General features: G+C 43.1%; 1 protein-coding gene across 10 annotated transcripts in view; it reads right to left on the bottom strand.

Annotated features, from left to right (window-relative positions):
• Positions 1–611: 611 nt before the first annotated feature.
• Positions 612–17,863, bottom strand: part of ARNT2 (aryl hydrocarbon receptor nuclear translocator 2) — a 92,845-nt gene continuing 75,593 nt past the window's right edge. For 9 of the 10 annotated variants that reach the window (XM_068203773.1, XM_068203767.1, XM_068203772.1 and 6 more), the window contains 7 exons: positions 15,512–15,584; positions 15,231–15,354; positions 11,143–11,242; positions 8,427–8,565; positions 5,836–6,001; positions 3,194–3,330; positions 612–871 (listed from right to left, as the gene is read on the bottom strand). In XM_068203773.1, the coding sequence (XP_068059874.1) occupies positions 773–871; positions 3,194–3,330; positions 5,836–6,001; positions 8,427–8,565; positions 11,143–11,242; positions 15,231–15,354; positions 15,512–15,584 (838 nt within the window). In that variant the 3' untranslated portion in view covers positions 612–772. The remainder of the gene's footprint in view (positions 872–3,193; positions 3,331–5,835; positions 6,002–8,426; positions 8,566–11,142; positions 11,243–15,230; positions 15,355–15,511; positions 15,585–17,863) is intronic. The other variant, XM_068203768.1, reaches the window with a different exon arrangement.

Below are 17,863 nucleotides of genomic sequence, written 5' to 3'. Positions count from 1 at the left end.
ACCTGAATTAAAAGTAAGAACACCTATGTGAAGTGATGGAGACTCCCACGATACTCAAATCCTTCACATACATCATCAACCTTTTCAGTACACTCCAGAATGGACCCTTTGTAAAGGCCAAAGAAACCAGTACAGGAAATCACTTCATACAGCACAAGATATACATAAAGTACCAAAATGTACACACATTCAAGTTTAAGTTAGAAAAGGCAGAGATGAATCTTCTGGTGAGAGAGGCCTACATTATGTTGCTTAATCTCAACATTTAAAGTGACCTAAAACCTACAAGAATCAAAGAAAACAGAATATTGTGTCTGCTTTCAGAAACTTAAGCTTAAAGCAAGGCATCGAAATTGAGCGGTAGGCACTGTAACGAGACATGACCTTACCTTTTCTCTGTTAGTCTTTGTTACTTTGTTATCTATTGAAAAATTACCATTCAAAGGAAATATTATGCATCATTCACATTCAAATATTTGAGACTCAGAGATTTTTTTTTTTAAAACAAGCAAAATTTTTATCTCTGAGGTAGGTGACAATAAAATAATTAAAAGAATGGAGCTGTCAATGAACACTAACAAGTGCTGGAGCTCCTCTGTTGGCACTGACGCACCCCAAGGAGGAGAGAGCAAGCCCTACACCACTATCTGAAACGTGAGAAATGTGTCTTCTGGTTTAGTAGCTTCTACAGAAATGCAACACAGAAAAAGCAGCGCCAAAATTACACTGAAATGGCCTTGGAGAAGAAGAACTTCCATTTCTGCTTCGCAAGCTACTCGGAAAATGGTGGAAACATGCCCAGGTCAGCAAAATCTTCAATGTTGTAATTGCCAGTACCCTGTGTTGGATCCCCAGGCATCGGCAGCATGTCCTGCACAGTAAGGAAAAACCAAAGTGAAGTCTCACTTGCCAATACATTATCCAGACACAAACTGGTTACTGTTCATCTTTTCAGTGTAAAACCGGAAAAGGGCAAGTTTAGATAAATAAGGTGAAAACCAGACCTGTGCAGAGGGTTGGGCTAAGGTTTACATGCTACTTATGTTTTGCTGGAGTGTTTCTGAACAAGAAACGGGACTTAAGTAGGGCAGTTTTGGATTGTTCCTCTGAAATAAAACACATCTGAGCTGCCTCCTACTCCTCCCAGACTGAAACAGCTCCCCTTGGGATGGGAGCTACATATGGAGAGAAGCAAACTCTCTGGGTTCTGCATGGGGAGTGCATGGGGATTGTACAACATCTCACACACTGGAGATGCAGCTGTGTCAGGATGGGTTTGGGCAAGTCTCACATCCTCACCAGCACTCTCTAGGTGAACGCTGCTCTGTGGAACACTCAAGACTGGACATCACCCCAGCTAACAAGGTATTCAAGCACCTTCATGGATGTACAGAGGCAGAGGAAATAGCAGGAATTTCTCAGGAGAAATGGGATTTCGTGGTAATTGCTCTCACGTGTCTCGAGCCAAGTGAAGTCTCTGCAGGAGGCTCCAAAAAACACTCAACCTTTCCTCTCAGCCGGAGACTGAAGCCACAGGGAGAAGATATCCCTTGCTGGGAAAACCAGAGTTTATGCTTGCTTTTCCTGTCAGTCCTTACAATAACAAGCTCTTACCACAAAGCCAGGGATGGCTCACTGTCCTCACAATAAAACAAAACCAAAAAACAAGTAAGAAAGCTCATGGGATCTGCTCTGTGAAAGAACTGAGAGCTGCTGTGTACTGGGAAGTTCCTCCAAAATAAATACTGATTAAAATCCATCCTAAATCTTCACAGCATCCTTGTCAATGTGGTGAGAGAGACTGTGAACACAACTGGCAGTGTCTGAGCTGCCAGAGTCAGACTTCATTTTCTGACCAAAACTTGGACTTCTTTGATGTTTTCCCACATTCTCTCCCAGCCAAGGGAAGTGTAGCTGCCCCCTCCTGCCCACATTTCCATCTCCATTTCTGCTGCTGGGGCCTCTGTGGCAAAGTCTCCTCAGGCACAGATCCAGCAAGGTCTCCTCTTGAGTCTGCTTCTGTCCTTAAGCCCAGCTAACCCAGGGCTGACTTCGGGCACAATCCAAGTAAATTCATGGAGGCCTTTAAACTCATCCAAGTTTCTTATCCCATCCAGCTATTTCCTAATTCCCTCCAAATGCATGCTCACCTCCAAGAGCTCTGCAGATAAGCCCAGCTCTCCTTTCCACTAACTTCATGAGAAGTTTGTTAAGAAACAAGCAAGACACTGCTTGGAGCCCCATGTCTCTGCTGGCCATCAAACCATGCTGTCAGCAGCTCCACTGAAATTACCCTGAATATCCTCTTGGATAGCCATTAACCTTTGCCAACACAAAGAGATGCAACAGACCAATCTTGCCTGGGCCGTGGGCTAAGAGCATGCAGACAGATGAAGTGCTGTTGTTTGATCTTGTGTGAAAGCAATGGTTCATCCACACAGGAATATTCCCATGCTCACAGCTCTTCTGCAGCGTTCTTGCACACGAGCCCAGTCTTGCAGGTGAATTTACTTTCCAAAAGACAAGGAGGTGCCCCACTTCTAAACCTTGTTTGGGGCTTGAACTGTCTTTCTTGCATTTATCTGCATTGTTTTCTTGTAAACTGTCTTCTTCATCTAATTCAAAAACCAGTTATACAGGGACAGATATGTTATTAGTCAACTTATGAAGTCCTACTCTATAGTAGGATTTTACTATCTGTAGCCAAGACTCAGAAATATAATTAATTAGGTAGTTGAATATGATTGTTTACCACCTATCTGATATCTGACTGGGTTTAACCTTAAAAAATTATTGTCCACTATCTTCTGTGCAGTATCAGACTCCTTTCCTGCTTGAACTGTCAAAGAGAATGACATTGATATCTAATTGAACTTGAGATGTCGGAGGCCAGCACCAGGATAAGGAAGACACTCCACTTGGGAATACTTCATAGGTTCTCTGCAAAAGATGAAAGCCCTAAGTACAGGGTGCAAAGAGAAGGGAAAACAGCATTCTGCATCAGCAAAGATGCTGCTGTGTGGCAGAAACCCAAAGCACCTCAGTAGCTAAGGGCAGCTAAGAGCAGTGCAGGCCTAGGGCAGCACGCAGCAGCAGGGAAGGGCTGCCGGCCCTGCTGCACCTGATCCTCTGGGGCCACGGCTCTAACTCAGAGCTGAGAGGTGAGCAGAGGGACGCTGGGCTCACTGCTCACCTGGAACACCTCGGTCTGGTTGGGCTGCGGGTGCGAGTGCTGGTCGCCGCTCTGCTGGTTGTGGTGCTGGCTCTGCCACTGCGACCACACTTCGGACGGCCTGCCCTGGAACTGCCCGCTGCTCTGGCCACCTTCAGCTGGATGGGGGAACAAAAGGCAGAAGTCAGAGAGCAGCTCCTCCAAAACATCTGCCTGCTCTGGGGTGGCATCCATCAGTGCCTGGATTTGCAAAGGAGCCTTGGAGAAAGGCCCTGGGTGACACCAGCCCTGGGAGGAGGAAGCTGGAGGGAGTTTCAGCCCCAGAGCAAAGCTGAGGGCCATGGCTGCACAGCCATGAACTGCCCACAGCAAAATGCACAGTGACACTGTGAGCCAGGCACTGGAAGAAATTGTCAAGCGTGCCCCCCATCATTTTAAAATCATAACAAGGACTATTTTTCATTTCACTTAAAAGCCAAACTTCACCATCTGAATGCTGTTTCTCTTCAAAACACTAAATTCTTATGGAATAGTGGGTGCAGAGTTTGGTACTCATCTAAGAAGCATGTAAGCAGATCCAGGATTTTTTAAGCAGATGTAGAAACAGTATGATCAACAGACAACAGCCTTGCTGATTAAATACAGGTATTGCTGGACTGTCCTGTCCTCCAGTGATACATCTGCAAAGTGATTTATTTAATATGCAGTTCATAGCATATTATTATCCTGTCAATATGGTGATACTTTCCTAAAAGTCTCAGGCCATTTACATCTGACAGAGTAACACAAATAGCAAGGCTTTATTGTAAATACACTTCAAATGATGATTTCAAGGAGATTAATTTCTTCTAAATGGCCTACCAGAAAAAAAGCATGTTGCCACACATTAATTTGGTTACCTATTACATATTACATACATTTTTCATGAGTACAGCAATAGATAGCACTTAAGCTGGACTCATTTTACCCTGCATTTCTACAGACTGGCACTGAATTATAATATTTTTGGATAATTTCCCATTCATTAGTTACAGTATCTCCTTCTAAGAACTAGCATTTTAGAAAGCTTGCCACCAGGCTTATGCTTTTCCTCCAAACATTTCTTCCTCTTTTTTCTTGATAATTTTTCTTTTTTCTTTTTTCTCTATAACTGCTCCAGCTATTTTTGCCTGTTTCCCTCTCACAGCAGAGGATCAAGCTGTACATGTCTGGTTCTTCCTGACCACCAGCATCCTCTGCCAAGGGTGCCAAATTTCCTGTGCCAAACTTCCACACCTGTGCTATGCCAAGTCTATGCTCAATCATCTCAAATCAGCCACTACTCACAGTCATGACTTCAGAAAATACAGACACACATATTTAACCCAATCCCTTTGGGCAGCAGCTAAGCCATGCAAAAGAGATAAAGGGAAGGTTTTACAGGAAAGCAAACAGGCTGTAGTGATGCATTTCTATCACATCCAAAGTAGATGATTACAATTCTTCCCTCACTGACATTACCACAACCAGTAATTCAGCTGACTCAAAAACCCTGCAGACATTTTAAGAGCCAAAATAAAATTCATCTAAGCTACCCTTTAAAAGGAAGCTGCAAGTTTGTTTTGTTTTATTTCCCCTCAGAACAACACACTGAAATTAACTGAGTGAAGCAAATGATGCTGCTTTTCAGCAGAACAGCTCCTGCCAGCCGGCGGTCGAAGCCGCTCGTCTCCGTGAAGGCTGGGTTATTAATAGCACCCAAACTGATGTAGGTCAGGAGATGTTTCTCATTAAGTGAAAGGGTTCTTGCCAAGTAGCTTAAGCCTGAAATACAAAGCTGTCTCATAAACAAATGTACAATGCCTGGTGGAAATGGAAATGGAGGGAGGGATAAGCTGGGTGGGAAGAGCTCCATCTCAATGCCCTTTCTCTAGGCTCAGGTCTGTGCCAGGTCTGTTCCCCAGGGACAGGAGCAAACAACACACATCAGTGCACTGCTACCTGTGCCTTTTGGGATTGCACATTATTATCACCCAGTGACATTTTTAATGGAATCCATTATATATTTTACTCTTGAGTATTATTCTTCTGGTGGCGTGCAAAAAACTTACCAAGGGGTTACCTACTGGGTCACGGTCTGAAAGCCAGCAAATTAGCATGTAATAGGAAAAGAAAACCATTTCAAAACATGGTACCTACTCTAATTAGGTTGGTAGCACTGGGGGTACAAAATAAATCCTGTTTTCAGCCAAACTTCAACATGCAATCTCAGTGTAAGAGGATACCACTATGAAGAAGATAAAAAATGAAAAAAAAAGGCAAATGGAACCAGCTGACCACAATTTGAGAGGATGGTTACCAGTCCCATAAGCAAATTTTGGACCTTTCAGGATACCACTTACTGGGAAAAAATAAAAAAGTTCCCTCATATCAGAAAATGACAATATTCTGAAGTGTGTTGGATGTGAAGGAGATGGAACATGGAGAGAACAGGTCAGTTCTGTCCTCTCTACTCAGTAGCAGAAAGCAAAACCCTTTCACCACCTGGGCTTCCCAACTGATCCACCAAAAGAACAATAAAAACCAATTTTTACTGATTAAATTTTGGAAGATTTTTAATGAAGTCAATGCTGAAGAGTTTTAATTTCTACATGCATTTTTGTGTTACATCATTTACAACTCACCAAAGCCAGCACTTCGGTTTGCTAAGCTGGAGTAGGCATTCCCACTTGGAGAAGAGGTGGCTGGGCTGGACAGGGGGCTGTAAGATGATGGGTCAGCTGGGTAGGTGTGACTTGTTCCAATGCCAAAGGGAGACGACTGAGCCTTGCCAGACTGAGATGGAATTTGCTGAGGAATATAGCATTAAAGAAGGAAAATGTTTTATTGTTGGGGAACAGCACACCAGAATTACTTTTTACATAAAGCAAAGACTAAATAAACTCTGTGGATGCCAACAGGCACATTTCTCCTGTCTCAGCTGTATTTCATTTCTGTCCAAGAAAGCTCACTGCTGCAGGAGTACAACAGACTATAAACCAACACCTACAGCTCTCCTGCCGATTAGCTCACAGGTACTCTGTATCAGAGCTACTTGGAAAACCAGCATTTCTTTTACCACTATTATGAGGATTAATCTCAAACTCAACAGGTATGAAGAATTCATCTTTATTTTCCAGGTGTATTGATTTTGCAGTGCCACAGTGAAATCAGTTATCTGGATGTCTTGCAGGACACATGCAGGTCTCAGTGACCAAAGTCTCCAGTGCTTGGGGCTAAACGGCCAAAGAAGTTTCAAAGCTAATGAGCTGCTTTCTCTCCTTGCCTGTGAAATACAGACAGCAGTTACTTTGCCTTGTAAAGGTCTTGGAAGGGTGAATCACCAAGTCCTGGCAGAAAGGAATAAACAGCCTATCATTGCTTTAATTGGGCAACTGAGTTAATTTAAAAGTACTAAAATCCAGCTTACTGTCATTTCACCTATAGAATGGCTCTGTCACAGGACCTCCCAGAATGTTACACAAATGGTTAAACACTGCAGAGGCTGCTTTGAGACATGTACAACTGGTACAGTGAGACTAAAGGGAGTGAAGTGTTCCATCCAAAGTCATGTGCTAATGTATGGTGCACAGACAGGATCTGATTATAAACCATTTCCCACATTATGAGTAAGTCCAATAGTCCTAAGAAAAACTCACTGCCTAAACAAGCCCACAAAGAGAAATTGAAGGTGATTACACCTCTGGATACCTGTAATGATGTGCACTGGTAATCAATGCATGCAAAGGAAGCTGTTCTTCCCTGGAAGAGGGACAGGGAGCAGAATGAAGCCCCGACAATCCAAGAGGAAAAGGTCAGTGACCTGCTACACCACTCAGACACACACAAGTCCATGGGTTGGGCAGGATCCACGCAAGGGCACTGAGGTAGCTGGCAGAAGTGCTCACTGAGCCACTTCCCATCACTTCTCAGCAGGAAAAATTCCTTCACCAAAAGGGATGTCAAGAATAGGAAGAGGCTGCCCCAGGAAGAGATTGAGTCACCATCCCTGGAGGTGTTTAAAAGATGTGTAGATGTGGCACCTGGGGATGTGGGTTAGTGGTGAAATTGGCAGCAGTGGGTTAATGTTGGACTTGGTGACCATAAAGGTCTTTTCTAAACTTAATGATTCTATGATTTTTGGGCAAATGAAGGGGAGCTGGGGGAGGAAAACAGATCCCAACAGGCATATAACATGTGGAAGATACTATTAAGTCTTCAGTTCAGTTCCAAGCTAAGAAATTTTACAATTCTGAAGGTTTCCACAATGGCAGCAGGAGCTCGGCATGTCACTTTTGCAAGGCTTAGCTATATTTTACTCTGTTTAAGATGGAAGAATTAATTCCAATTTCCTTACACTCACATCCAAACTTGGTTGACTTGGACAGAATTTATGCAGTAAGAGGGATGAGTAATTTTAGTAATTTTCAGCACCTTCCATATCACTTGAAGAAATGAGTTAATGTTGTGACTGGATTTCATTAACCTGGTGTGACAGAGAACCATGACACTCTGAGGGCTGGGAATAATCACTGATTAATGTGGAAACAATTCACTTATTGGAAATTTATTTAGTGACCACCCCAACATGCCATTCCAGCCTGCCAAACAATGAGAACTCAGGAGGGATTAAGAGCATCACCATTAAGATCAAACTTATTTCATATTATTTGTCTTTTAACAGAGTTTTGAACCATTTTTTTAACTGTTACACAGAACAAGAGGTGATTTCTGGGCTAACAGTGACAAGCACAGTGCTATGTGCTGTTTCCTCCAGCACACAGCAGTGTGAGCCACAATGGGCAGTGCTAATGGAGGGGCACCAGGCTGAGCAGCCTCTGCTCTCAATCCATGCCTAGATTTGCACATGGCCCTTCTGCCCACCCTGATAACAGTGGGTAACACTGCTGGGTGCAAGGTCCTGGCCCAAGAGAGATTTAATTCATAGGATTAATACAAAAGCAGAAGATCTGTCCTTCTTCCTTCATCCAGTGCACACATAAAACAAATGCAGGACAAGACCTTCCAGTGGGGTTTGGGTCAGTGCCACCTCAATGACCACCATCCCAAACCAAGAGCAGTTACACACAGAGCAGCTGCTCACACTGCCACACCTCCGCCCCAACCACAAATTAATTACCCTGAAGTCATAAATGGGTTTACTAACACCTCCGTAAAAAGCACAGAGAGTGAAAATCTTCAATGCCCACGAAAATAAAGCACTTGAAATCAATACCTGTCCTGGAAATGGTGGGCGATTTCCTGTCCAGGCCACCTGGCTCTGGTTGAGCTGCCGGGATATCTGTGTCAGGTTCTGGCCTGTTGAGGAGGAAGACTGGATGTCGTTGACACCAGGCACGTGCACCACGGATGAACTAAGGGTTCAGAACAGACACAGAGCCTCATTTGTAGGGCCTATTCTCAATGCAGAAATTGTATCCTAGATAAAGAAATACTGACAATACATTAAAGCTAATTATTCAATCTGTCTTGATAAGAAAGATGACTGAAAACCATCACAAAACTATGGAACATACTGGCATTCTAAATGTCAGTCCTAATAGACACAGCAGGCAAAGTGATTTTGAATTAGACTTCAGTAATCTCTTGGAAAGGGCTTCTAAGAATAAATACAGTCCCACACATGGTGCATACATACTTAGCCCCACACCAGTTTAACATTTAATGCATAAAAAATCCAGCTTGCAGAGAGTACTGCAAGTACTTCATCACAAATTTGTGCTTAAAGTCAACAGTGTTTAAGCATTTGCTTAAATGCCATTCTAAATGAAGATGGGCACAAAAGATGATATTTATAAGCACTTCTTTATTTGTTTCCTGCCTGGGAAATGAAGAATTATGTGCTACATATTAAAAATAAGGGCTTTTAATTCCTTTTTTCACCAACTGATGCTAAAGAAGAACAGGCAGTTGTATACCCAGGCAAAAGAATAATCAAGACAGGAGTTAAACTCATGTAGTAACTTTGGAACAATAATAATAATAATAATAATAATAATAAAAAAAAATATTTTAAGGAACTTGTTCATATGTTAGCTGTTTCCTACTTACAGAATTTCACTACAGAGAAACACCCAGAAATCCCTAATTACAAGAAAAATTTTATGAAGGAACTGCTCCACTTCACCATTTTATTCTCATGGAAGTCTTGAGCAATGGAATCTAGACAACTACACATTGTGACTGTACTTTTATATATAAAACCATATTTTTTACATGTCATATATAAATGAATAGAAATGAAGACAGCACACAAAACCACTTTTGTGGATCCACTGAAACAGCTTGTTCCTTTCTCCTATCCCATCCCTATTGTTTATTTTCACAATCTTACAGAGAGAAAAGAACACAGATTGGGAAAAGAAGTAAACAAGCCTCTGAGCAGAGAGAAAAGCAGGAATCTGAATCCTTGGAAAAGGCTGACAGAATCCCTCCCAGAGTGTAAGCAAAACGTGGCAGGCATTTGAATATGTGAGTTCTTAATCTGGATTTCTTACTGCCTAAAAGCAAAGTGGATGTTTAGAAATTCTTTGTAGAGTTTCCTAATTTTTTAAAAAATCTGTTTTGTTTTTATTTTATACTATCACAGAGTCTCCAAAGAGGGAAATGTAAACCAGAAAGTCCATCTAAATCTGGCTGGAGCACACAGCACCTGATGGGGAGGGCTGGCTCTACTGCCAACACCTTCTCAGCTGGACTGGCAAGTCCCATCACCTAAGGAGCTTGGGCTGTATCTGGAACTGTACTTTGAAAGCAGATTTCTGCAGAACAGTGCCTAGAGGCTGCCCAGGCTCAGTGACTGAATGGGCCAGGCTGGAGATTATACAGAGGACAGGGCACTGAGGGTGGAAGTGCTGGAAGAAATGAAAGCCATTATTTGATGTAACAGAATAGCAGTAGGAAAAAAGCTACAGTTAAACATCAGGAATTAGCAAAGGAAATGAACAGAACACAATCCAAACCACCAGATGGCAAGTCAGTCACCCAGTAATACACAATATCCAATTAAAAGACATTTTACTTTACTCTCATATCTCCCCAAGTTATACTTGGTTTAATTTGACAAAACACACTCACATGGATCTTATTTCTCTTCACTGAGATTATTAGCAATTACAACTTTAAGAGCACATTGGTTTAAATAAAATCAGTGTTTGCCAAAGTTTTCTAGTTTGAGGATCTGGCAGGTTCTGAGTGGCTGTTCCTTCACTTTCACAGCCTTGGCTGGTCTGAACAGGAGAATGAAACTCCAGTAAGACAGTGGTGATATCACAAGGCACTAAGGTCAACACGATTGCTGTTACCACACTCTCCAAAAGCAACTGGAACCTGTATGCCAGCTGGTAAGCAATGACTCACACTCAGAAGAACTCAAAAATGCCTTGGAACATGCCAGACCACCACCTTACATGTATTTGGAAGCTGCCTTAGAAGAGTATTCATGCCCCTGTCCCAGTCCTCACCTGGGATTGTGGATGCAGAATCCCTCTGTTCTCTTTAATACCCACATCAATGCCCTTCAAGGCAGCCCTTCAGCAGGAGCAGTGACAGCTCTAAGTGCAAAACAAATCTTTGTACCCTCTTAGCTTGGTTGAATGTTCCTCCGATCTCTGACCCTGTCCTGTCACCTCAAAGAGTTATTTCCCTTCAGAATTTGTTGCTGCTCCTTAGCTTTCTTCCAGCTACAGTATCACAGCAAAACGTACCTACTTACCAGCCAATATTTTTAAGAGAGATACCCAAATAATCTCAGCTTGTAAGCCCAGCCTAAGTGCTGAAACATCACCAGCAGTGAAGCGTAAACAAAGTAAAATTCATTCATGTAAAGAAAGCTCTTGCACCTTGGGTTGGTTTTGTTTCCACGGTACTGCAGGGGGACAGTTTCCCCCTCTCAGACAGGAACTGACACATCCAGGATCTGCACTAAATACCTGAAAGTCTTTCCCGAGTGTCCTGGCTGAAATGGGCTTCCCTGTGAGTAAAGCTGCTGGTTTCCTGCTGTGGATGCAGAGGCCATCATTTTTTTATCTGCTACAAGAGAAAAACAAATCACAGAAAAATAATTAATTTAGGGGTTAGAGAATGAAGGAAAAATATTTAAAGACAATTGCAATGTATGTTTTCTTCCCTTCTTCAGGCTTCATGAAGAAGCCCTGTGGAACACATTAGGAACGACACAAAGTGACAATTTAGTGTGAAAGCAGAGGCACAGTTGGTTTGTGTCACCTCTGTGCTCTCCTCACAGGCTGTGCCTCGTTAATGCCACTGTTTGCATGGCTCAGAGCTGGGAGCTGCTCCTGACTGCACAGAGCACAGCTCTGGCCCAGGTGGGGAGCGAGGGGTGCCCCAGGCACAGGCTGGAGACGGGAACAAAGCTGTTCTGGAAGAAAGGTGTGAGGGGCTGCCCAGGGGGATGGAGGCATGGTACAGGAAACCAGCCTGGTCTGAAGAGGGTGTGATGCATGAGCACCTCTGTGGCTCAGGTGAGGGCACATTTCTGCCACCAGGAGAAGTCCTCCAGCCCCACTGCTGTTACCACAGACGGTCTGCACGGAGGTGGCAGCTGAGAGCCCCCACCCTGCTGTGTTACAGAACCCAAGGAAAGGTGTCCAGGAGCTCTCTCCTAACCAGCTGACAATCTGCTTCCCGGGACAGCCCAAGGAGCACCCACCTCCCTGACAGCCTGGTGGCACTGCCTGCTCATGGCAGGGTGACAACCTGCAGCCTCGCCTGCATCCCAGGTGGCTGGAGGCACTCTGCTTCTGAGTGTCACCAGACCTGCACACCTGAGCTGTGGCAAGGCAAAACACAGGTCTGGTGTGGAATTTGCTGTCCTCATGTGGCCTGGGGGGGAGCCATGAAATAGGGTGGAAGGAGGGGTGGAAGACAAATGAGTGTAGTGAATAAATTGCACAAAGAGACGCCATTAACTTTTATAGTTTACCCTTAATGTGGCAACTGGAGATCAATCTCTAATTGAATGAAACAAGACTGGGTGAACAGCACCATTTGGTCCCTTAATTTAATTTTCTGGTACTGGATTATTCCAAAGCTCAGGGAAATCTCACTACTACTTCTCTTTAAATAATTTACAGGTCTGCTACACCACCCTTTATTCACCTTCTCCATCTCCCCTCCAAGTGCAACACACCCTACAACTCACTGATGGTTTTGCACCCATATGTTGCCATGTACTTGACAGGCCTAGAAATCAAGTCTGCCCCCTCACTTTCCCCTTTGCTCTTTTCAGATTCCCACTCATTTCACAAGATGCTCTCTCGGACAAAAGGCCCACTCAACTCACAAGTAACAGAAGTATTTTTTAGGTGTTTAAATTTTTTTTTAGCTTTCTCTAGCTTTTAGAGACCTCCTGAGTGTGACTCACCAAAGGCCTCCAACACACAGCAGCTCTTCTCTGTTACCTAAGTTGTACTTACATTATGTTCCCAACAAGAACCTAACCTTGCCTCTCAAAAGAAAAATGTCACCTCAAATTCCCTCCCAGGAGCCTCCGAGTGTGGAAGTCACTGATGGAAGCTGGTATTGCTTGGCTTTTTAATACAGAAATTTGTAGAAATTCCTCCCTGGCTACCTACAGCCCAGCACAGAAACCAAGGCTGGGCTGCAAAGCTACATGCTCATATGTTAAAAAATACAGCAGGGAGAAATGGGGACAAGGTGTGGAGAAGGTTGTGCATACAGCAGGAAGAACTGAGAATGGGTGGGCGTAACTCTGAGAAGGACAGATGAATTTGTCTTTTTCTGCAGTAATGTCATCCTTGCATGAGATGTCCCATTTTCTAAGGCCACCCTTTGCAGGGACACCAAACTGTCAGGGCTAGAAGAGACTCAGCCAAAATCCTGCGGGTGCTTTAGATATTTGAGAACAACTCACCAGAAAAATTGAGAGTGCCCCAAATGAACTGTAATTCCTCAAGTGGAGCAGAGTTGCCATGGCAGCTACCAGGGTCTGTGCCACAGGATGAGGCCAAGACAAAGGGAACAGCTAAACTAATAGCAAGCAGCTAATTCTCCTTCCTGAGTTACCCTGAATGCTCTTTAGCCTCTGAATCTGGCCCACATCTCTCCCATCTGTATTCCTACCCAGGATTTTTCCTACAATTCTCTGCTCTCACCTTTGGTACAGCACTGATTTTTTTGTTTGTTTGTTTGGCGTTCTTTTTGGTGAATTTTACCTGTTTCTCTCTAAACTCCACGGGTCAATGATGTCCCTTCCCCCAGCAGGACCAGTACCTCCAACGTTTCTGCCTCTTCAACTGAATCTCTCTCTAAGAACTGCATCATCCCATGTTTCAAATCACTTGCATGAACTGATGAAGCTAGGTTTCCACTCCTAGCTTTTGGGGTTTTAATGAAGTGGGGCCACTACATGCAATTCTAGCAGCACTCTCCCTGTGTCAGCCCATGTTCTTATAGAACAAGATCGGGTATCAACATAAGGCCAATGTCTGGCAGGCTTGTCAATATTGGTTTTGGACAGGGTACCTCATCCCTAACTGGGAACCATCCTTTATCATTCAGAGGAGACCTTGATCACAGCTCCCATGAGAAATTCAGAGAGGAAGAATGTCCCAAAAAAAGCACAGCCTGTAAACTGATAAGAATGAAAAGAGAAATGGCATTTCCAAGAACATAACCTCCCAGCTACCTCACAGCTTGTGACACCCTTAACCCTAACCCCTCCCCACAAACAGCTGAGAGCTGCCTGAAAAAGAGCCAGTAAGGCAGCCAAAAAGCAAGATGTTCTTGCTTGGAAAAACATATTCTGGTGTTTAGGGCTGGAGTCTTGCTACCTTCTAATGGACCCCTTTTATGGCCTCAGCTGTTGACTCCACTGCTGGAGTAAACAGAGAAGGATGAAGAGGAATAGCAGAGAAGTCCTAGCCACAGGAGGACAGAGTATCAAGTATATATTGCAGTTGCAATGTCTTCTCCAATTGAAAAAGCCAATCCAGACATAAGAAACCAAGAGCGAGGTCACCTTCCAACACGCCTGGAGTCAAACCCTGTGGGTCTCTCCTCCCTGCACTGCATGACACTTGCACATTGATTTATTTAAAACAAATGTAAAAATTCCTCTTTTTCAGTGAGGACAGTTAAGAACAATAAACAATCAGTGAGCTCTTCCCCAAGCCATGGCATTGGCTGGTTTCCTAAAGATGTATTTCACATGATCCCTTCAGCTGCCAGTCTTAGTGGTTTCTGTCTGTTAGAGCAACAGGCAGCACAGGCTGGGGCTACTTCGAGACAGCTCCATCTGTCTGACTGACAAGTTAACTGGCTCTTACCTCTTACAACAGGGCTGGGAAATCCTTTGGTGAGGGCACCAGTAAGGACTCTGTCCTCACAGTAATTTCCAAGGAATACAGAACAACGTATTGCTTCTGAGACTCCTATCACTCTTAGAAGAACTTGCTAAAATTTTTAAAAGTTGTGGGAAGAAGAGTAAGGACTCCTCACAACTAGGTAACATCACTGGAGATGCCTCAACTGACCAGAGAACAAGTAAATTGCTGGCAGCATATGATTCTGAAAACATTGATACAGAAGCTGGTGATTTAATAAAAAACTGCAGCCTATCTTAAGACTATATGGTAACTTTCTTGTCCCTTTTTACAGAAATATGTCCCTACTTAGAAAAATGAATTTACCTATGCTGTTCAGGAAAGAAAATATACACTTAGAAATGGAATGGTCTGCTCAGTATATTTAATATCTAGGAGCACTGCCTAAGGTGTCCCTGTGAAATGAATAGAGAATCAAAGCCAGGCAGCTCTGGTGACACAAAAGCCATCCTTCCCTCTTTGAATTTACCCAGTCATCTTTAGGGAAAACACCAACTAATGACAAATGCTAGGAAATGTCCCAAAGACTGATGCCGCTTAGAAAATTCTCTGCCACGCAGCAGTTTCTCTTCAGTCTCCTGAAGCTGTGCTCTACATCATGTAACCAAGCTCGACACAGTATTATAAATTAAACATCCGGCACATTCACTTACAAGCAGTTATTCCAGCAAACATCTCAGCAAATCTAGGATCTCTCTCTTGGGAGAAGATAGCATCAGGCTTTTCCACAGACTTTCCACCCTCATGAACATTAGCTGGTATACTTGGAACAGGCACCTGTTGAGATACAGAGAGGAAGGTAATTCCCTCTACTGTATTTGACAAAAAGGAATTCAGGGACAGTCACAATGTACTTTTAGTTTTGCTGAAATCTGCTGTTGTTTTACATCTTAAATGATCAGAGGCACAAAAAGAAAAATCTGAGAAATTTCACCTGAGATAAGTCATAGGATGACAGCCCATCTCTTTGATGTACTTCGAGTTCTGCTTGCTGTTGCTGAAGTTGTCTGCAAGGGAGACAAAATGACTTTCTTACAAAAACCAATTCAGATACAAAAAGGAATAGTCATGGTCTCTTATTTTACACTCCCAGTGAAACGTGTCTCAGATGATTTACTAAATCCTTTCCTGTGAGATCCATCTGTTTTTACAGCTTTCTCATTGAGAAAACCTGCACCACAGGAATGCAACAGGGCACAGGAAGAATTTTGCTGTGATAGCACTGAATGGTAGGTGGATAAGTAATACAGGATGGAACATAATCTCCTTCTAAAGGATTTAAAAATTCACTATTCTTAATTCACTGTCTTCCTCATGTTAATGATGAACACACCAGACCCCCTCTCTGATTCTGCTGAAGGAAACAGTAAGCTTGCTCTCCAGGAAGATGCCCAATGCCAGAACACCTCAGCAGCTGGGAAGTTATCCAGATGTTTTGCACCTTTGATTAACAGTCCCTTTCTGCTGCTTGGTCACAAGCAAAAAAACTTCTGGCATGGAGATGCACAGGTAGAACACTCATCCTTGTGAGGCTCTTGGCTCAGTTAGCAAAGAAGATATGAACCCCCACAATTATGCTAGCGCTCAGAGACTGGATTAAAACTGACAAAATACTTGGGTTTGGTATCTGTAAATGATCCTTGACAGTGCTCACAGTTTGTGTATGTTTCTGGCTTCTTTCTGAAGGAAAAATCACACAAAAAACGGGAATTACACACCATGTGTGTCTTTCCCCAAGAGATGATACTTGGACAGGAAGGAATAGATGAGATTTTGCAAAACAGCAAAATCATGGATTTGAAATTCTGGAAAATTATACTGTATTTTTAGCCACAGGCTTAAATTTCAGATTTTCATTTTAGATTTTCAAACCTTCTTTTTAATTTTCAAATAGATTCAAATGCCAAGGGACTGAGAGACAAACTTGCAGACAACGTCAAATGACAAATTACACACAAACTGGTGGAAATGTGAGGAATCACTCAAACAAGCTACTGAAGTAAGTAATGCATTTTTCTATCCCTTGAAGCTTTTCCAGGAGACACTTTGGTCAGTTTTTATGCTCCATGGCAAAAATCTGCATCCTGCAACAAACAGCAGGTCAGAGTGAGTGGCTTAAAGCCTTCTGCAAGCCTTACAGTGTGAGAACACATAATACAGGGAATAATTTTTGTCCTAGCAGTAACATGCAAAAAAAGGCAGTCCTCCAAGCCATTAGAGAGCCACAGATTTTCCCTATTATTTTAGTGAACAGAAAATTCCTAAAAATTACCTCTGGAATGCAAAGACATTCCTTGTTCACAAGCATAAAATGCAAACTTTTCCAACAGAACTATGGGAGGCAATTTAATGGTGGGGAATCTATGGGGAAGTTTCTAAATACCACCCCGTGGACAATAAACACCCATTAAATCCCGTTGTTAACGTGAAAGCTAATTACACTGTTTCATTTGTTTTTATTACCACCGACTCGGTGCGTGTGTCAATAAACAGCACATTAGGTTCTCCTCTGTTCCTTATAAAGAATGTTTTCTTGATTCAGCCATATACATACAAATGAGCCAAACCAAACAGCACACTCACTCGTTATTTGCTTTGTAGGCACTTCTCTAACTTAGCGCTCCTTTGCCCCTCTCTATCTTTCATCTCTAATACTCATTAAGCTGCACTACAATATAAACACCACACTGTGCTAACAGCACTGAACTTTGGGAACAACCTCCCAAAATCCATTTCCTATAAAAACCAAATAGTTGTGTGTATCTTTACTGAACCCTGTGCAAGCTTTGCTGCACTTAATTAAGATTGAAATGCAAAGCCAGGGTAGCATCTTCTTTTGTTGTTGGCTGCTACTGCATAAATAGTTTAAATGGTGCTTGAAACCTGAAAGAAAATGTGCAGCAGTTCATGGAGCAGCCGACCAGAGAGAGCTCAGTGCTGCTGCTGCGGCTGCTTGAGACCCTGCCATCTCACCAGCCCTTCTGACAGCCAACACAGTCACCCAACTGCTGGACAGGAAAAATGAAACAGAACAAGGATTATCATCAGTCTGGGGCAAAACTCAAAGTTGCCCTCTAACTTTGAACCCAAAAATTGTCCTTGGTTTCACTTTCAGTTTCAGGGGTTCAAAAGTAAATGAACAACTTCTTGGCTCTACAGTTTACCCAACACAGCAAGTGAGGCATTGTCTGGGTCAACAGTGGATTCTGTCTGTACTGACCCACAGGTTCAGTATGAAACTAGGAAAGCCCCTGGCTTGGGAAAGAATGGTTCAGCAAATCTGAAG

This window comes from Anomalospiza imberbis, chromosome 13, assembly GCF_031753505.1.
Source record: "Anomalospiza imberbis isolate Cuckoo-Finch-1a 21T00152 chromosome 13, ASM3175350v1, whole genome shotgun sequence".
NCBI classification, from domain to species: domain Eukaryota; kingdom Metazoa; phylum Chordata; class Aves; order Passeriformes; family Viduidae; genus Anomalospiza; species Anomalospiza imberbis.
This window is presented reverse-complemented; position numbering and strand designations above follow the sequence as displayed.